General features: G+C 42.0%; 1 protein-coding gene across 14 annotated transcripts in view; it reads right to left on the minus strand.

The window, feature by feature from the left end:
• macf1a (microtubule actin crosslinking factor 1a) overlaps positions 1-21,188 on the minus strand; it is a 219,733-nt gene that overhangs the window by 81,640 nt on the left and 116,905 nt on the right. For 13 of the 14 annotated variants that reach the window (XM_078268399.1, XM_078268407.1, XM_078268406.1 and 10 more), the window contains 17 exons: positions 20,775-20,900; positions 18,042-18,194; positions 15,100-15,254; positions 14,005-14,131; positions 13,686-13,869; positions 12,738-12,904; positions 12,387-12,565; positions 12,154-12,292; positions 11,857-12,050; positions 11,202-11,361; positions 10,861-10,944; positions 10,457-10,564; positions 10,232-10,330; positions 9,946-10,068; positions 9,266-9,357; positions 8,631-8,766; positions 98-6,253 (listed from right to left, as the gene is read on the minus strand). In XM_078268399.1, coding sequence (XP_078124525.1) covers positions 98-6,253; positions 8,631-8,766; positions 9,266-9,357; positions 9,946-10,068; positions 10,232-10,330; positions 10,457-10,564; positions 10,861-10,944; positions 11,202-11,361; positions 11,857-12,050; positions 12,154-12,292; positions 12,387-12,565; positions 12,738-12,904; positions 13,686-13,869; positions 14,005-14,131; positions 15,100-15,254; positions 18,042-18,194; positions 20,775-20,900 — 8,382 coding nt within the window. The remainder of the gene's footprint in view (positions 1-97; positions 6,254-8,630; positions 8,767-9,265; positions 9,358-9,945; positions 10,069-10,231; positions 10,331-10,456; positions 10,565-10,860; positions 10,945-11,201; positions 11,362-11,856; positions 12,051-12,153; positions 12,293-12,386; positions 12,566-12,737; positions 12,905-13,685; positions 13,870-14,004; positions 14,132-15,099; positions 15,255-18,041; positions 18,195-20,774; positions 20,901-21,188) is intronic. The other variant, XM_078268409.1, reaches the window with a different exon arrangement.

Below are 21,188 nucleotides of genomic sequence, written 5' to 3' on the forward strand. Positions count from 1 at the left end.
AACAACTATAAAACATAATAACGTGTATAAATGCATGCAGCAGATAGTTTATTGTAAATACATCTATATCCTTCACAAATGATGTACTACTTCTGACCTTGCCAGTCGTGGGTGTCGTCCCCTCTTTGTTTGACACAAGTTCTCGACTCTCCCTGACATCATCCTCTCCCTCACCCCAACTCTCAGAGGCTGTATCAGACTCGGGGACTCCAGGTGATTCAGAGTCAGTTGCTGTATCTTCTGAGAGCGAAGGTGCTGATTCTGGAGACTCAATATGTTGCTGTTGGTCTTTTAAAGAGTTTGATTCGGGAACATTGGCACTCTTATCTTCAGGTGGTTGGTGCCTTTTCTTCTTTTTACCTTTCCCTGCTGTTTTATCTGGTTGTGTGCCAGGAGCCATAGATCCAGCTGTGGGTTGGATGTCTGGTTTGCATGTGACAGCCTCGTGAGCAATGTCTGTGGATTCGCCAGCATTTGTGGTTTCTGAATGGGATTCTTCTTTCCCAATAGATGTGAGCCCTGCTAATTGTAAGGGTTCCTCAATGTGAGAATTGGGTTCTTCTGATTTACATAAATATGGTGGACTTTGTTGACTAGTCTCAGCTCCTTTAACATTAATTACAGAGGTCTCCATTGCATCTGCCTTCTCACCAACTGAAGGTCTGATGACACCACTGGCTGACTGACCATCAGTCAAAGCTGATTTTGCCATTGTAGATTCTGTGGTCATTTGTGTTGTTGTCACCTCAGAATCCACTTTTTCATCAGTCGGTAATTTCTCAGAATCAGACTCGGTTTTGTCGGTCGCTTTTGAAGTCTTGGTCTTCTTGTTTTTCTTTCTTCGTTTACTCTGCTGAGTTTCTTTAGGCTGGACTGATGGAGCTGTTTCAATGTCTTCCTTTCCAAAACTCCTGTTCTCCTCTGTCTCCAATAGTTTGGTCTCCATGTCCTCCTTGACAGAAAGTTTCTCCACAGTCTTGTCTTCTTTGACCCTCGTCAATTTCATTTTGTCTTCTTTGACGCTCACCTCTTCCTCACTCTCTTTTGGTGAACCACTGGGTCTCTTGACACCATCATCTTTGACATCATGACTCTTCCCTACATCAGCCTTTGCAGGCAGATTTTGTGCCTTTACAGTGGAGCCTTGACTCTCCTTCTTCCCCACCTCCTTGCGCAGTGCCTGCAGCTCCTCAGCAGCCTGCTTGTCACTCACCCCTTTTTCAAACACCTTTTTAAGAATGCTCTCTTTGGCTTTCAATATCAAGGCTGCTTTCTCGTTGTTTGGTAAAGTTGATTTCTGAGGGAATTCTTGCTCCTCCTTTTTCTGTGCCTCCTGACTGCTCTCTGGCTGTTCTGGTTGCTGAGAGACAGAAGCCTTCACTTCAACGTTCTCTTTCTGCTCCTCTCTTTTCATCGTCTCTCTCTTATCAACCTTTTCTGTATCCTTCGATAACGCAATTCTTAGTGCATCTTTCTCTGGCTCAATAGTATGTTCTGTGAATTTGAGAGTGGCAGGAACCGCTTCTTGTCCCTGTTTTACCAAATCATTTTCAGCCTCAATATTCTTGTCAATCTTTGCTTCACTTTCTTCTCTGGGATGTCCTGTGGAAGATGCCTGAGCATGAATCTGTGATTTCTCGTATTTGTTTTGTGATGCAAGCTCATCTGTGACCACGTCAATTGCCTCAAGCTGCCCTTCAATATGTGCATCAGCTTGATCAATTTGAGAAGGATGTTTCATCTCTGGAGGGTGTGGTTCTCTCTCTGCTTCTTTACCCTTTCCGTTCTTTTTATTCTTCCTCTTCTTCTTGCTTTTGCTTTCTGTCTCTTTAGATGGAGAGGTCAATAACTGGTCTGACTGCTCAGAGCCAGTGCTAGATTTGATCTCAATCTTTAAAGGTTTCTCTTTCTCCACTCTATTACCCTTCTCATCTACAGCATCATCTCTCTGTGCTGTCACATCACGCTTTCTATATTTCTCTTCACTCAATTTTGACAATTCTGTGCTATCTTTGCTTTCTCTGTCCTCTCTAATCTCTGCTGCCACAAAACCTGTCCGGTTTCCATCTTCAGAATCAGGCTGAACCATTAATTTGCTGTCATCGCCAGATCTACACTCCTTTTTCCCAACCTTCACAGGTTCCCCATCTGATTTTAAATTAGCAGTTCCTTCTCTGATCACTTCCTGTGAATCTTTGTCAATATCATAGACATTTATCTGACCGGATACTCCAACAGCGTCTTTGTAAACTTCCCCCTTTTGTTTATCATCAGTCTCACTCGCACCTATTTGCTTTCTCTCATCAAACGTATGCTTAGGAAGAGGCTCTGATTGACTGACGTCTGCCTGTGGTACTATCTCTTTTATGGTTTCCTGAATTCTTTTCTCAACATTAGTAACAAACTTACACAAGAGGTCTATGGATTGATCTGGCTCAATCAAAGGCTTTTCTGACACTGGCGCTTCTACTTTGTCCTCTTCTGTAGTAGTATCATAAAACAGTGACTGATCTGATACTACAGATGTTAACGTCGTTCCATCATCCTGTGTGATTCCTAAACCTTTCTTTGAAAGTGCAGATCTTGAAGGCACCTCAATGTTTACGTCTGACCAGTTTGCTGGACTGTCTGGGCTTGACACTGACAATATAACAGCAGGGCTGTATGTACCATTTGATGAGGCAACAGGTGTAGAGCTACCTTCCTCACCCTCCATCTCCACAGAAGACAATCTCTCCTGGATCTCTGAAGCTACGTCACTGGAGATCAGTCCTTTTGCGATGTTATCATCAAGACTTGAGACATGTTGTCCAGTGGCAGGATCAACTAAGCCTCCTTTCAAAAACTGGTTGGTGGCTATAATCATGAACATATTATCTTCAACTAACCCTCTTTCACAGGCTTCAGACAGGGGGAGCCTTTCTCCAGTACTAATATCAATGATCCCTCCACTGTCTGCCTGGCTTTGAAGCAGCCTCAATGCTGGAACTGGGTCCACTTGCTTTGACGCAACTGCCTCAGGAAGGGTCAAGTTGTCATTTGTTTGCTTAGCTGGAACACCTCTGAATGGTTTCACCTCCAAGAAGCGTTTGCCTGTTCCTATATCTATCTTACCCTGATTTACAAGCTCAGAATAAGGCACAATGCGTGCAGTTTTGGGGTCAATTGCTCCTTGTGTTACAGTAGAGGAAGCCATGGCTTCACTGGCAATATTCTCATCCAGAAGACCCTTAGAAACTGCCTCTGTCAATGTCAATTTACATCCAGAGTCAGGGTCTAAAATGGCCCCTGTTGATGCCTGGAAAACAACCGCTTCTGGGTGAGATGAAGAGCTAACTTTTCCTTGGTAGACCCATTCTAGTTCTTCCAGCCCAGGAGCAATGGACCGGTCCACTAATCCTCTATCTACAGCATCAGGAACTGACAGCCTCATCCCTGAAGCATGATGTATTATACCACCCTCAGCCACCTGCCTTGCCAACACCTGATAAGCCTCCTCGGATCTAATTAACCCTTTCTGAATTGCTTGCTCCAGAGGAACGGGAGACTTGGACTCTGGGTCAATTACACCTTCCATCTGTAGCTGTAAACTCGCTTTAGTGAGGGCTGTTTTTGAATCTGTATCCTTTCCTTTGTATGCTTTCTCTAGCATCACCAGTTCTTCCCTTTGATCCTCCTCTATCAGTCCCAGGTTTGCCGCTAGAGTGACAGAGATTTTCTTATCCCTACGCAGGTCAACAATCCCCCCAGACACCACCTGAGCTTCTAAAAGTCTAGCAGCGGTGTTAGGGTCGATCAACCCTGCCTGACCTGCCTCCCTTACCCCGCAGATCTGCTTTTTCTCTACATCCACTACCCCTGCAAGGGTTTTATCTGACTTCAGGACACTCCACATTAGATCTTCATCTAGTAAACCCTCCTGCATAACATCCTCCACACTAAGTGACTCACCGCTGCTGGCATCTAGGAAACCCCCAAACAAACCTGCCTGAGCCATTATTTTAACTGCCGTGTGGCCAGCGAGGACACCCTGGGCTACTGCCTCATCTGGGAGCAGCTTTTCCCCTTCCTCTGTCATCAGACCTCCGTGTTTGAGCTCATGGACTAACCTCGCCAATTCAGCATCTTCCCCTTCCTTCTCCACTGCTGATTCAAGGATATTCATCTGAGGTTTAGTATGCTCTGAGTCAATCTCTGTTATAGGCATCTTTTGTTTGGTCCTTTCTGATTTAGTCTGGGAATGCTTTATATCTTCCCTATCATCAGATGGCGTTGATTCAACTTCATTAGATTTTGCATCCAGTTGGATGGGTTCTTTTAACATTGAGAGTTGTGTCGTAGCAGTTCTTCTATCTACTGTTTCAGTTTTACTTTGAGTCTCCTGGCCACCACAATCCCTGGGTTTGGTTTCAGTTGCTACCAGCTTATTTGGGCCTTCAAGATTTTTTGCTGAAGCCATTGAACTTTTATGATTGGATATTTCTTTCTTTTGAGCTTTTACATCTTTTTCCACACCAATTTCATTTTCCCCTGCAAAGGCTAAATCACTCTCTACAGTTACAGATGGTTTGTGCAGCAAATTGTTGTCCTTTTCTCTATCATACCTATCTTCTAGACTACCTGTACCATTTATCTCAAATTCTTTGCATGGTGTAACTATATCAGAACTTTCTTCTTCAACCTCAGTTTGTTTGTCACTCATCTCTTTATCTGTCAAACTAAACTCTCTCACCATTTGTAACTCCCCCTGCTCATCTGTGGTCAAACTGCTTTGTGGCTTAACTTGGTCTCCATATACAGAGTCTCCAGCAACCAGTTCAGTAGCTTTGACCAACTCCACCAACTCAGGATCTAGCAGCACCAGTCGTTTTCCAGAATGAGCATCCACATAGCTTTGAGTCATGAGGTGAAACAGCAGCTTGTGTTTTGCTTGCTGTTCAGGATCCATTCCATGTGTTGGTGTTGCATCCCAGACAAAGCCTGCTAGAGAAGATGAAGGTGGTGGAGATGATGGAGGTGGAGAGGAGCTGGTGGAACCCCAGCTCCAGCGGTTTAGAGATGGGGTGCCTGACTGGTTCATGCTGGAAAGAACATCTGGGATGTGGATGTCTTTGAGAAAACTGACTACACTGGGCTCAAGGGCCTTTTCAGCAGCCTGGTTTAGAGGCAGCACCTGGAGGGTTTCTGGGTTGTATAGAGCCCCAATGGCATGTCGCTGCCTTAGAATGTTCCTTGTTAGCTCTCCTGAGATCATTCCTTGTTGAAGAGCCTCAACAATGGGCAGGAGTTCTCCAGATTCAGGCCAGAGTATTCCCATGAAAGCCCAAAGAGACTCTAGGACCAACAGAGCCAAACGTGGAGAGAGAAGATCCCTGCGAATACTCTCTTCCAAATCCAGGCGTTCTCTACTGAAAGGGTCTAGAATTCCACCATTTTGCAGCTGTCGTGCTAACATGGCACAGGCTAGATCCTGATCCATAAGCCCATGACGAACAGCCTCATCAACTGTGAAACGGTGGCCAGACCGTGGGTCAGCAATACCACCGGCAAAGAGCTGAGCTTCAAGAAGTCGTACAGTAACTTTCCGATCAATCAGACCTTCCTGGACTGCACGGAATATGCCAACTTTTCTTCCAGACCGGAGGCAGACAGTTCCTCCAGGTTGCTGTTTGACAGGGAGGAGAAGGACACCGGAGATATCGTCGAGGACACAGCGCTGTTGTAACTCATATAGGTTTAATTTTTCAGCTGTGTTTGGATCAATCAGCTCTCTGTGTTGTTGCCTTGACTGTAGTTTGTTGAGGGTTCTGGGAGACAAAAGTCTCATGTCGTCTGCTTGCTCCAAACTCGTAACTTTTCCCATTGAGTTTTTCAGGCCTCCAATGTTCATTTGAAGTTCTAAAATACGTAGTCCCACCTCCTCTCTAATGAGCCCCAACTCAATGGCTGTAGCTACTGGCAACACATTTTGTTTTTGGTCATCTGTAGACTTAGTATTTTCCACCAAGAGCAAAGCACTCTCTAGCTCAGAAAGGGACTGTCTGGTATGAGTGTCAATTAGGCCTTGAGCTAGACCTTGTTCCAGTGAAAGATTGAGAGGGGAGTCAGGCTGGAGGAGCCCACCCATAATGAGCTGGGCCTCCAGTAGTACATGGCAGGTGTCCTGGTCAATAAGACCACGTTGGGCTGCTTGGAACACAGGGAATGTTTCCACTGTTCCCAGGTCAATTACTCCAGCAATGGCAATTTGGTTCTACAAAAAAAAAAAAAAAAAAATTACAGTTGACATTGGTTCTGGTAAAATTAAAGACCAATGTATGGCACTTTAATACAGTGAATAAATCATGTGATGTTACCATGTTATCATATTATATTATACTATTACAGCATATTATGGGCAGAATAAGATGGTAGAATCATAAAAAGAAGAAAAAACCCACAACCAATTGCCACAAAAACATATTAACGGATATAAGTAAGTATTGGCATGTTAGTTATTGGTACATATTAGGTTTGTGATTGGATTTTCCCCATATTTCCATATCTCTATATGAAATAGCACTTTAATACTTACCACTGCTATTTTAAAACAAGCACTAAGCATGCAACAAAGCAACTAGTAAGAAAAAGGCAGAAAAGCCCTAGATAAAAGTAAGCAAAGACATATAAAAGAACACAGAAGTATTCAGAAAAAGAGAATAAAATGTCTAGTTTGTAAGAGAGAAAGCGAGCGCTACTTACCGTACGGGCTTGTCCCGTGGCACACACACACTAATGGGCCAGCTTATGGCTCGGCAGAGCGAGGCGCGACAGGTGAGAAGCTGGTTGTTAGCATTCTGCATGCCACTCTTCATTCTGACTCCTGACACTGCACTGACACTACATCCTCCTGCTGACCTTTAAACTTTAAACTGGCATAGGCTCAGAAAATTAAACTATGAAACCTTTAAACAGAAACTGACAAGTGGTGGGCCGAATTATTTATATGACCATGTATCATGATGAATTGCAGATTATTGTCTTGCAAATGTACCATGTATCACAAGATTGTAAACTCTCATTATCATTGGCAAATGCCAATGATAATGAATGACAGTTTGACACCTCATGGTTTCCACTTAAACTAACTGAACAGTAAGCTTGTTTTGCAGATGAAGTGGTTTTATAAATGTCCTGCTTTGTTTTCGATCTCTCATTCTGATTCTTGGCTCAGAGCTTGGATGTCCACAATTGTCCTTTGGCTGCTGTTAGTGGTTTTCAAGCAAAACGCTGGTTTAAAGTTTCACACATTAATAGTATGCATTAGAACAAACACAAACATTCTCATTCACACACACTCTTGTGATCTGGACACAACATGCTCAAATGGTGAAGTGCATAGCTGGCCTCTGGTGCACTTGCACTCTACACCTCTAAAAGTGACTTTCATAAACTGTCTATGCTTCAGTGAGTATTTTTTTAGTCATATAAAGTTCCCTGTAAAAAAAAATACAACATTCACATAGGAATCACTTCTGATCACAAACTCTCACACACATTCAATCCTTTTTTGACCGATGTACCATATTGCATTATGCAAAGAGAGGAACAATTTTATGACCAAGTGAGAGCTGACTGTGAAATGTGTGATTCCCGTTGGTCGACTGTACATGTATACATGGGGTAAACTTGATGCAGAGTAAAAATAAATACTGAAATGTAATGTGTTCACTTTATGCAATGGCATTATTTTACCACTGCATAAAGAAAAGTAACATTATACTATTTTGTAGCTACAGAGATGACAGTAAAATATGCATCTATTTTGTAAATGATTGTTTCTAACAATGGATCTATGAAAAACTATGAAGGCTCTAAAGCATCTAGCTAACTGCTAGCATGACTTGGGCAGCGCTGCCCTAGTGCGGCACCACTAAGGCCATGTATTAACCATGTTAGCAGTTTAGCGGCTGTGTTTTCTGATAATAATGACAATGATGATGAAGATGACAAAAACTAGGGTGGGATAGTTAATGAAATGACTGCAGGCTTTTAGGCGAACAATGTGAGAGTGGAACACTCCATGCTAAGGCCCAGTTCAGACTGTGTCATCCAGTGAATTGTTCTTTGCCCTTCCGTGCCCACATTTCTACTGCAAGTGTTACTTTGTAAAAAGAAATCTCCCTTTCACTACAAAGTGGGCTTCACAAGTGTTTTATGATTAAGACTACAGCATCTTTTAGATTCTCAAATTATTATATTATTTGTAACTTCTCCTCGAATGGCAAAGGAGGTCAAACAGAAGTGCCAAAAATAGAAAATGTTATTTTTATATCATCTGAATACACGTCTGAAAAGGGTCTGTGATGTTTTTTAAACCAAACCAAGTCAATGAGTGAGATTCGTCAATAGTGGTGATGTTTGTCAAAAATGCACACTCCGTGAACACATAACATGCTGTACAACACACACACACACACACTCTGGCTGGCCCACACATGAACTTGCGCTTGGCTTGCAGGCATATTCGGACTCAAAGCAACATTTTTCACAATTTCATTTTGACAAGCTTGCAAAACCAGAACATACATTTTTGTCACAAATCTGCAGTACCCCCTCTCCATCTCGGCTCGTCCCTCCAACCAATTTACCTTTCTTTCCTCCTCTTTGGCCAGTTGCTGCTGTAGCTGCTGCAGCTGCTGAGTGGAGCTGTCACACAGCTGGTTGTAGGTGGCCGTCAGCTCGCCCAGCTGAGCTTCTACATGAGCACGCTCCTCTGGGGACAACCTGGAGGGGACACAAGGGGGAAGGTTAGAGCAGCCGGAGTTCATGTGTTTAATGTGTGTCTGAGTGTGTGATGCCAATATGTTGGTTTCCCAAAGGGGCTTAACATGTCAATGGTTTTTAAATTGGAGATCTTTCCAGACCCAAACATGGTTTGTTACTATTGTTTGTCCAGAATGTTACATCATTTGCACTCCTGTTACCCATGGAAAATGCTCTAGAAAAGCTAAAACACACCATTTGGTATAATAACAAGCTAAAACATACATTTCAGTACATGCATATTACTGTAAACTTGTCCAGTGAAAGATTCTCTTTATACTCCCCACCTTCCCTCGAGGTTTCAGTCAATTCCCTCAACTTTGTGGAATAAATAGTGTGTGAGAGTCCATGTGTGTTGCTATGTGCTTAACTCCAGGACACAGGTAAAGTCAAACAGCATGGGTAGTGACTGTGTTGTCTGTGCAACGTGTGCTTGTCCATTCATGTGATCTAAACTTACTTGCTGGCCTGTTTTGATAACAGGAAGGCCTGAGTACTTCTTTTGGCTTCAGCCACTTCATCTTTCTTGGCTGCCAGCTGTTCACTGATGGCCTTTAGAAGAACATGCATGCATGATGTGCGTTAGTACAGTACAACCACCATCAACTGCCATTTCAATCTTTCAATTAAACATCAAATTCCATTTAATTTATATACATTTATTATATATTTATAGTTTGTGAGGTGACCTTGTGTCTAATCAATGAAATCAAACAGAGCCATAATATTTTACCGTTCAAAAACAGATTCATGAAAACGATACTTGACCATTACAGAAAGGTGACCTGAATATATTAATGGGAATGTAAGTAACACAGTGTATAGTTGTATGTTGTTGTTTTATTGTAAGTTATTGTATAACTTACAATTTTTGAATGCTGTATATGCAGAGCTATTTGTTTTTTTTCCTGTAATAATATGATATTGTAAAGTATCGGATTGATGTGTATTTGAATGTGTTTTATCTTTGTGTTTTATTAGATTTTTCTCTTTTAAAGTACGTTGATTGTTCGAGATGAATAAAAAAACTTAAATGTATTTATTATTTACATACAGCCCACTGGACCACTTTGATGTAAAATGCTCAAAGGCAACTTGTCTGTAAATGTAATGTGTACGACCAAAACATTTCAGTTGTACCTGTTGGGCAGCAAGAGAAGACTCAGCGTTGGGGCCCCCGGTCCGTCCCTGGAGGCCTTTAATCCAGCCCAGCAGGTCGGAAACCTGGCCCACCCTGGCCTGCTTCTCCTCCTCCACCTCTTTCTGCAGTTTTACAAGAGAATTATTAAACTACTCACTTTGTTTCATTTGACATTAAATGAAAACTCTTTTTTTCTGCCACAAATATACACAAATTCAGTGATTTAATCTAACCACAAATTCAAACTTCAAGCAGGAGAGTGATATATTTAAAACAAAGTCCCACCTCTTCTTCTTCTAGTCTTCTCAGTGCATCACTGATGTACTTTACATGCTGGGTTGTCAGGGTGACCAAGGCTGTGTAGCGTGTTCGCAAGTCCATGAACTGCAGAGAAACATCCAGAAACAATCACAAGAAATCAGCGATGAACTGCATGTAGATTCATTATCTTAATATTCAAAAATGTATTAGTGGTATTAATCAAAAGAGCATAGCAGACTCTCTCCTCACCTCTTGAGTGATGGCGTCAGAGGAAGAGTGCATCCTCCTCCTCTTGACAGGTGACTTGTGTGTAGATTCTACAAAGGCTCTGTAGGTCATCAGCTGCAGTTCGTAATCCTACAGGATACAGTCGTGGTGGGACGTAAATAAGTTAAAACGTAGCCGTGCAATAATAAAACAAAACAGAGTATTTTGGCATTTTAAAATGTAATACTAGTTTGTAAACTGACACGTATCAAATGCATTTATTGACATCTGTTTTTGAATGTTTGCAACACAGAACAATGAAATGACTAGCAGATAATTTGGACCATCATAGTGAAATAGCTCCACACAAACGTCACCTAAAAAATATCCCAAAACAATTTCACATACTGTATATGAAAAACAAACAAACAGAAACAGTCTCTTACCTTCACAGAGGTGCAGTACTGTTTGGAGTGAGTCTGGCACTCGTCTAGTTTGGCCTGATTCTGTTCAATCTCAACTACTAATGCCTAAAGTGGGGAATCAGCCAAAAATAATACGTATCATTATATTTTTGTCAGATACAATGTGTATGTTCCATTTTGGTTTTACCCTTATTTTCCCACTATAGAACATGTGATGCAAACCTTTCCAAACATTTCTATCACAAATGGACTCCAACATTATTAGAATCGATCCCTAGCATTTGTGTTATTGTCACTCCAGGTAACCATCCATTCAGTCTATTAATCTACAGATCAAAGTCCATGAAGTCAGTGTTACTAACCGTCTGCTGGGCCAGCTGTTCAGACAGCGCTCGGCTGTCTGTCTGTCCAGGTTGGGTGTTTTCTTGTCTCTCGGTCGTTTCTTCGATCCAGTTGATCAGAGCAGAATGACCGTCTCTGTACTTCTGCAGGGCCGAGCCCAGAGCTTCTAGATCGGTGTGTCTGCAATTAAACAGGGAAAGACTGTCAGAACATTTAAAACAAAACTATATAGTTTATTGTACATATAAGCGTACGTTTAGTATCAAGTATGCGCATATAACTGTTTTTAAACAAGACAATGGAATGTTACATGTTCTGTCATTATACATTTCCCAAAATAATTAGAGATCAGTAAAGAGTCAAAACATCGGTACAGGACACTAATCCTCTTATTTTTTAAAGAATTTTTTTGGGACATTTTAGGCCTTTTTTTTTGACAGGACAGCTTAGAAATGAAAGGGGACCGAGAGGGGGAATGACATGCAGCAAAGGGACGCAGGTCGGAGCCGAACCCATGGCTGCTGAGCCTCTGTGTATGGGCGCGTGCTCTACCAGGTGAGCTACCCAGGCACCTAATCCACTGGGATTGGGCGCCTGGGTGATTAGAAGAGATTAATCCTCCTCTCTTCTCCAAATATTTTCTCTTTTTTCTCATCTTAACGCTGTCCTGCTCACCGTGTCTCCATCTGTCTCTTCACCCCACTCCATCTCTCTGCCATCTGATTGGCTCTCTCCTGATAGCGCTCCATCTCGGGGCTGCGGTCCGGGTGGAGCCTGCTGAGCTGAGACCCCACTTCTTTGGCCCGACCTAACTCCGACTGCAGAGTCTGGAAGATGCCCTCCTGCTCGACAAGCTCGGCCTGCCACTTCTGGGGAGAGATAAAACGGGAAAGGATGCAGAGCAAAGGTTAGAAGCTAATAGTTCCACAACCTGAGTCTTAAGAGGAGTTGATGTGACAATGTGTCCCTTACCCCTAGTTGTTCTCTGAGGTTTTGAATGGCCGTTATGTCAGCAGGAACAATGTCCTCTTCACTTAGTCTGCTCTCGTTCTTCCTGACCTGGCTCTCCGCTTCATCCAGGCTACGCATCAGGATGTCTACCGTTTTTAACCTGAGGGTCAAAGGTAAAGAGACATTTTGTAAGTGAAACAGCCACGTGTATTTCTGAGTTAACCGATAAACGGAAGGAGAAAAAGCTCACTCACTTCTCTAGGTATACAGACGAGAGGTTGTGCAGTTTGTCTGTCTTCTCTACAGCCTGGTTGAGTTCAGACCGGAGGACGGGAATGCTGGAGGATGTTGGCTTCTCCTCGAAGAAACTGACGCAGCGCCGGGACACGTCACCCAAACCGGAGCGCAGGGTGTCCAGCTCCGACTGCAGCTTCTGGACAAGAATGTGATTAAAAGTAAGGTGTAAGTTTAAAAAAAAAACTCTTTCTAGCCCACATATAAAAAAAAAAACATTTGTCAAGGAACATTAACCGATAAAACTCAATATTAACGCAATAAAGAGGTGTTATCGCCCGTCGCAACCAGCAGATGGGGCTCAAACTGACCTCCTGCTCCGCTATCTGGACAGTGTTGTCAGCACTGTCACCTGACAGCCGGCTGGGAGGCGGAGTTTGAATTCCCCTCATCAGTCTCTGCTCGGCCTCATTTAGACGAAGGGTGATGTTCTGCAGCTCCGAAAGGTACGAACGAGAGAGTGACTCATCCTTCTCCACTGGAGAGAAAGAAGAGAAGAATGAAGGGTTATTTTGGGCATGAACAGTAACACTGTAGCCATTTGCTTGTTTTACAATTTTTCCTTTTGACATGTAGCGGAGGAAAAGCATAAAGTGACATGAAAAGAAAAAGACTCAAGTAAAGCACAAGTATCTGACATTTCTACTCAGAGTACTTGAGTAAATGTACTTTACATTCCACAGGATTTTCCCTGTCATTATAAGATTTAGGTGCAGCACCCGAGCCGTTTTGGGCAGCACCTAAACCGAATGAATGTAACTTATAGACTTTTCTCAGATCTAATGATTGTAGTTGGACTTCTTTAGAAAATGTTGTCTTTAAAGCTATAGTGCGTAGTTTCTGTCTCCACCATGAGGAATTCTAAGTAATGACAACAAAACTGTCGGCGCGTCCACATGATACAAGCCTTCCGTGACCTTATGATCTGCTCTAGCTTTTCCAACATTTTAGACACATATATAATGGTAATAAGAACGGTCCAAAATGATAAGAAAAAGCGATGCAAAACTACCACAAATGGACACAAAACTGACGACAAAGAGATGCCAAATGACCACAGAGACCCAAAACAACCCCAAAGAAAACAAAAAAAGACCAAAAAGAGACACAAAATGTATGTGGAAATTGCAATTTTTTGAATTGATAAATGGCACATTTTCTTAAGGAAGGACTCCTAAACCCCCCGCAGAATATGCGCACCTGAGTAATTGCCAATATGTTTAGGAGGGTGTATGTTTAGTAGGGTATATTTGTCTCACCAGTCTCCATGTTGAGCAGCAGGTCCTGACAGTGCTGCTGGGCCTGCTGAACGTCCTTCTCCAGCTCTCGTCTTTCGCCTGCCGTGAACATGGAGCTCTCTTTGCTGTCAGACAGGAAGTCGGCCAACTGGGACTCCAGGTGATCCAAGACCTGCTGCCGCTCTGATGGAGTCTGACATCGAACCTGACAGGTGAGACATACGGGGAGAAGGTAAGCACGATGCAGCAGAAGAGGACTGATACAGGACAGATTATAAAAAAAGGAACAAAGACAACAGATTGAAACGGAACAACTGAATACAAAGACGCCAAGTCTCACCGTGTCCAGGTTCCATCCGGAGACAGTCCTGATGTCTTTGAGCAGGTAGTGCCAGGACACCACACTCTTCATGTTCACATGCAGCTGATGCCACAGAGACATGACCTTCTGGTACAGCTGCTCGGCCCTGTTCACACACAAACACAACAGCATTGAGACATTTTTAAAAGAGTCAAAAGTTTTGAAAAATGTACTTTACTGTTACAAATGACACTCGTATTATACAGTCGTACATATTATTACCACTACTATATATATATATATATATATATATATATATATATATATATATATATATATATATTACCTATATATTAAGCCACTTGTTGACAAAATTACACAATTTTGACAGATAAGAACTGCTAGATTTCTAAAATATTGAAGGAAAATCAATAAGTCTTTGGTTTTCTTCATTTTGTTTTTCGAAGTTAAATTCAGTGTCAATTCTTTCTTCTGAAAATGTGACAAATCAGATTTTTGGGGTTATTGTGTGACAAGAATGAAAAGTACACACGTTTCCTCGCCATTTCTTGACATGTAATAATTTGGAAACCTCACCAAAAATAGGGTTTCTACAGGTTTCATCAAGTCAACTTCAAGACTTTTTAAGACCATTATGAATGAAATTTAAGACCTATGTCACGATAAAAAAAAAAAAAGAAAGTCAGATGTCAGAGTCCAGAAACATTGTCTGAAACAATTCCCCGATTTCCTCATTGGCATTATAGGACTGGTGTCTAGATTGGCTGCAAAATAAGTTCCATGTTGGTCTAATTTGTAGTCGTAATACAGCGAACTATATTTGGACTAGCGACAGATAGAACTACAACACCACAGAATAAAAAATAAAAACATTGTGAAGCGCTGCGGGGACATTTCAATGACAATCAGAGGTGGCATTACATCGACGTAGGAAAATTAAGACCGGTTATAAATTATTTAAGACCTAGAAATTGAAATTTTAAACTTTGTTTTGACTTTTTAAGACCCCGCTGAAACCCTGAAAAACATCCACACCAACTTTTGTTGTTTTGTTGTTTACATTCACAATAACACTAATTGTGCTCCGTGTTATGTTTCACGTATGTGTCTCACTTGCTGGCTGTGTCCATGGCCTCCTGGTTCGGAGGTGGGACGGTGAAACACACCGAGGGGACCATGGCCTCATTCCCTGTCGTACTGATCACCTTCCACTTGGTCCTCTGAGAGTTGTCCTCCAGCACACACTCCTCGCCTCGGGTTATTGTGATCTGAGCGGAGGAAAGGGGTGCAGGATGGATGCACAGGCAGAAAAAGAGAGAAAGGGATAGATCGAGCACGAATGGAGGGGAGAAAGAGGAAAAAAAAACGGAGGTGATGGAAAGACAGGTGTTAGGAGTGAGGAAGGGGAGTAAAGAGGAACAGATGAAGACAACATGAAGAACAAGATGAAAAGGTAAAAAAGAGAAAATAAATAGAAAGAAAGATGACAGAGGTTAGAAGACAAAATAGATGGAGGAATGGTCAGATGAAAAAGAGGAAGAATCGGGGAGGAGAGAAGTGAAAACATGTAAACCAAAAGCAGAGCAACAAACTCATAACGCAAAACTAAATACAAACATTCTTGAATTTCATGAAGTTAGCAGAAGCCCTAAAATGATGTGACATTAGAGACCTGGACACATGGACGATGCCATGTGGACGGAAAGCTGCTTTGCACTTCTCAACTGAAAACAGCAAATATTCTAACAAATAAATAAATAAATAATTTTACCAACAAGGGGAAAAAAAACTGTGATTTTAAGAAGCCCAGCACAGGACAGAAACAAGCAGTTTGGGATTAGAAAGTTCCGTTCTAAAGTCAACACAAGGCAAAGCAATGACTGTAGGGAAGGGTTTTAGGGCTGCGCATAAAAAAAGCTACCGCTGTACTGCCTCCCCCACCCACCACCCTCTCTCACCCCTTCCCTGCACACACACATCATCAATACATCAATAATGCAAAGCTATGCACATACAGTAAAAACATGGAATGTAAATTCAAGCTTAAAGCTGTGACTTGTTATTGTCTGACTGACTGAATTAACCTTTAGAGGCACGTGTTAAATTCAGTTCAGTTCAGCTCACTGATTGCCACCTGCTCTTATCCACGCTGATGCCGTTGCTAAACTACTGAGTGGTTCCTGAATGAGTCCATTTCACCCTCACCTTTACGCTCTTGTGCGGTCAGTATGAAAATATTAGTATTAAGGTTGTACTGAATAGTTGGAAGCTTCATAACATTGACATTCAAAATCTAAATCAACATTTTATTTATTTTTGTGCATGCCAATTTGCTCTGTTAAAGCACAGTATTTCTGCACAGCTGCAGATAAAAATTAGGCTACACCAATATTATTAGCATTATACTATTTGCAGAGTGAGATTTCAGTGGTGACTGTGTAGGACTGTTTCCAACTCCACAGCGTTGATAAGCTGTCAAACAAAACAAACACAATTTAGCATTTTGTTCTAAGGAAGAATGGATTCGGCCCACTTTTCCATTTCAATTTTAGTTTTAGGGTAGAAAGTCCAATGAATGGAAGATACACAGACCCAATTTATACACACCTACTGTTTAACTAATTCCAAGAAACCTACCAGGGCAGGTATTAAAACTCACAGTGACCTCGCGCTACCTTACCAACAGTGACACCTGACATCAGCTGATAAGAGAGGGGCAACCAGGGCAGTGCAGTGTGTGTGCAGTGTAAGAATCTGAGGTGAGAGAGGGAGAATATAGGCAGCTATACCTGAATGTTTGTCTTGCCAGCCCAGCCGACAGACGAGAGGAAGGGAAGAGGATGAGGAAGAGGAGGAGGAGGAGGAGGGAGTGAAGGGGAAGGCAAAAAAGGTACATGAGGGTATGGAGAGAAAAGAGGAGACACAGGAAAGTGAAGGAGAGAAAGATTACTTTTGGTCATGTGCACGGTTTGTCCAGAGGTTCGGTGAATATCACACACTGCTTTGTTTAAGAATGACTTTCAGCTCTGTGGCGGCTTGCATATTCCTCTTCTTTTCTTTTTTTTTTTTTAAGATGAGTGACGGGGTGGGAGACCTAACCACCTTCCTTCTTCACCTGAATGCAACACCTCACACACAGTATGCTTCAATGAACAAATTGACCCTGAGGAATCTAACACCGCAAACTAAAAATAGCAACACAAGGGGCTGCAGAGTGCTCATGCTGCTGGAGTGCTATAGGTGCTGGTGTTCAACTGAGCCCGCAAAGGGGATGAGACAGATGTATAATTTATTGGCTTTTAGATTCCCGGAGGAAATCACAGATCAGAGTGAGAGGACAAGAGGGAGACTTCACTTGTTTCTATGTGTGTTACATAAAAGTGGCACTGAGGGGAATCAGTGCACAACTTCAGTTCTCTTCTCATTATTCATTTCTTTACTTCCAAGTGGCTATTTTTGGGCTTTTACAAAGATTCAGTCACATATTCATCTGACGAGAACAAAGGAAAAGATCATCTATTGTGAGAACTACGTCAGTGATAAATTCTGGATCATGATTATTATGCTTATTCTGTTCCAAATGTGTACTTGCCAGTTAAAATGAAGTGAAAACAGTTGGAGCAGTTACCAAAACAAAATGGACCTCCTAGGCTGAGAAAAGAGTTAGTGTAGACGTACTCATCAATCTAGAGACAAAAAAACCCTCAATTTCACAGCATGGAAGAAGGAGCTAAAATAGAACAGCCACAAAGTGGATGTGAAAGGGGGCTTGGAGAGGAAGTGCAGGGCAGAGAGGAGGTGGTTGGTGGTGAGGGTTAAAACAATAGAGAAACTGCATACTGCCACAACCTCGTCCTGGAAGTCAAATGGTTCCTTATAATCATTAACGCAGGTATCTGAGAGCTAAGGTGGGAAAAGCAAGACTGGCTTTTTTTTTTTTAGGCTCAACTACATTAACCCATGTTCAGGTTTTCAATATCAGAACCTTACAACAACTAAAACGTGCACACCCACATGTTCACGAAGTGTAATACACAGTGTGGTAGGTCCCATACCTCTATCTGTCTGTAGTCGCAGATGGCTTTTATCGGTGTTGTGGCCCCCAGGGTGCTCTCTGCGTTGCGGGGGCGGAGCTGCACCACCGTCTTGGCCCGGCCCACCAGGCTCGCCACTGTACTCCGGTACTCAATCAGCTGCTCCTTCTCCTCCTACAGGACAGAGGACATCATTCAAATTGTCAATCACTTCATGTTGTAGTTAGTTACACAGTAGACTCGCATTGCCAGACCTTCCTCCACAGCGCTGCGGAAGAGGGTCTGGCTAGTCCACAAAGCATTCCGGGATGGGAGAAAAACGTGCTCTGGTTTATTGCCATTTCTTTAAAACAATCACAACCGTCTCGGGCGGTGCTAAGCACCGGACTGAGCCACGGTGCAGCTGCCACTACAGCCATGGTAGCAGCTTTGTGAGGCTGTACTTTGATATGAATGCATATGTTAGCAATCTAACATGCTTACAATGACAATGCTAACATGCTGTAATTTAGGAGATACTGTAAAGTGTTTACGGTCTTGGTTTAGCATGTTAGTATGCTAACATTTGCTAATTAGCACTAAACACAAAGTACAGTTGAGGCTTATGGGATTATTGGACAAATTAAAATGTTGACCTGATGGCACTTAATGAAAAGGATTCAAGGATCACCAACATTAGCACAATTCATCCTGAGGGGAACATAAATGTCTGTACTAAATGTCATGGCAATTCATCCAATAGTTGTCAAGACATTTTACTAAAATGTGTGGTTAAAAAGTCAGGTGATCATTAAAGTCATTAGGCTTCATCCTCTGGGGACCATGAATATCTGTACAACATTTCATGAAAATCCATCCGATTGAGACATTTCAGTCAGGACCACAGCGGTAGGCCGACTGACATTAACATCCCTGACTAAAATATGATATATTTCTTTAAGTTATTAATTTTACACCACAAGAACCTGCCCAAATATTAAACACATTAAGACAATATTTTTCGGTTAGAATATAGTGCAGGTCCTGAGTAAATAACTTTATACATTACACTTATAAAATGAATTTCACACTGAGATGGCATTCGCTGCAGTCAGCACTACTATAACAAGTCAAATGACAAGCTAGGAAGAAGCACAATTAACACAGAGAAAACTGTGGGGCCATGAAGAAATCCAAATGAATTACTACCACGAGATCAACAAACCACTGCTCTGAGAACAGTTTGATTATCAAAGAAGCTTTAATATGTTCTCTGGCCAATGAAATGCTGAGTCACTTCAGGTGTGATGACCCTATTACTACATTTAGGGGGACCTTTGTTTGTACATCTATAGGATCCAAATTACAAAGATGCATTGTATCTATTTTCAGTGACAGAAAATGCTTAAGAAATCTAACCGTATATAAAGAAATAGTTTATTTTTAAGTAAACAAAAAGAAACCTAACAGGGTGCAAACAAAACGCTCAATGAAAAGAGTCAAAAGAGAGGACAATGGTTGATCAAACAGCCTCTCTTAAACTCTAATCTCTGCCTAAAAGATGGTGAAAAGTTATGAGAGTCAAACAATAGGTTCAATCTGTTGTGTGATTCAGAAGCGGTCTTTAGTATCAGCTTCACCCTCCCAGTGAGATATGGAGCACAGCAAACTGGAAACTGATTAACACACAAGCACAAACAGAAGCCGGAGGACAAACACACATAGATGTAAACACTGTTAAGATAGCATGTGAATACAGACACATACAGTACGTAACTGGCTGCACACAAGAGCAGCTGTTTGTGACACATGCCTCTTTATTGAGAGGATAAGCTCACTGCTCTGGCCTGTGGAGCGTTGCCCACACTAACTCTGCCATCTGCTTGAAGTCAGGTGTGTGTGTGTGTGTGTGTGTGTGTGTGTGTGTGTGTGTGTGTGTGTGTGTATGTGTGTCTCTAAGGAAGGTGTGAAGATGGCAGTCTCACAAATGTGCCACAGGGGGGATGATTCAGCAAAGGCACTCTCTAACATATTACTTCACCCTGCCATGTGGCGTGGTGCCGCTGCCCGAGACATAGCACAACAATCAGGAGAACACTGCTATGCTAACACTTCTCTGAGGTCTATGTTGCTCCTGTGCAACACAACAGTTAGAATATGGCCATATAATACGTATATTTCATGTTCAAGCCTCTGCCCAGGATTATTTTGCATTTTTCATGTATAGGTTTGCTCTGTGCACACATGTTGTCAGCATGGTGGAACACAGTAAACTGGGATATAAATATTATGTAACACCCATTCATTATCTATATACTGTATATCCTGTGAATCTATATTGAAAGTAAAAAAAGAAAAACTAAGTGCCTTACTTAAGGGCACTGGCACTACTGAGGAAGTGCCTTCAATTCATTATTTCTAGTTGGTCAAGGAATTCGGTAACATCATTTGCCTCAGGTAGTTCAGATCAAAGTCTGAGGAATAAAAATGTTATAAAATAATGCATATATATTATGAGCAGGGTTCAAAATTAGCACAAAATACCAGCCAAATGCTGGTCAAATATGCAAATGGCTGGAAGATATCCTTCACTCACCAGCCAAAAAAAAACAATGGTGATCTATTGAGTGGCTGGTAAACATTGAACATTTACTAGCCGTTTGGCTATGAACAAACATAGGTGATATATTTTCTGGAGGGGGTTGCCAGATTGACCATAAAGTTGTTCTGTGTACCGCTGGAAATTAGAAATAAAAACTGGAGGGGGATCGATACCATTGAGTCCTGCAGCAGGTCTTCCAGTTTGCTCAGTCTGCTGTTCTTGTCACAGGTGTACTGTCTCTTGATGGTTTCCTGGAGCTGGCGCAGGTATGACTCACAGTCCCGAGCATCACTCATAAACTGAGACAAGAGATAGAAATAAAAGCATAAGAATGATTTTAACAGAAACCCTTAGAGGGCAGTGAATATTACACATTTTACACAAAAAGTTTAGGCAAGTCGACGTAGACGTTGACGCTTTAAAAAACTCAGTTGGGTCAACATCTAATGGGTATCATGTTTTTCTAGTCAGAGGCCTGGGGATCAATATAAAGACACACTCGTACTGTACGACGTTATATTCTGTAATTGTCTACATAACTTTGGTAACAAGGAGAACATTTACACAGCTAGTCTCTCACAGTGTGG

This window comes from Sander vitreus, chromosome 14 (genome assembly GCF_031162955.1).
Source record: "Sander vitreus isolate 19-12246 chromosome 14, sanVit1, whole genome shotgun sequence".
NCBI classification, from domain to species: Eukaryota; Metazoa; Chordata; class Actinopteri; order Perciformes; family Percidae; genus Sander; species Sander vitreus.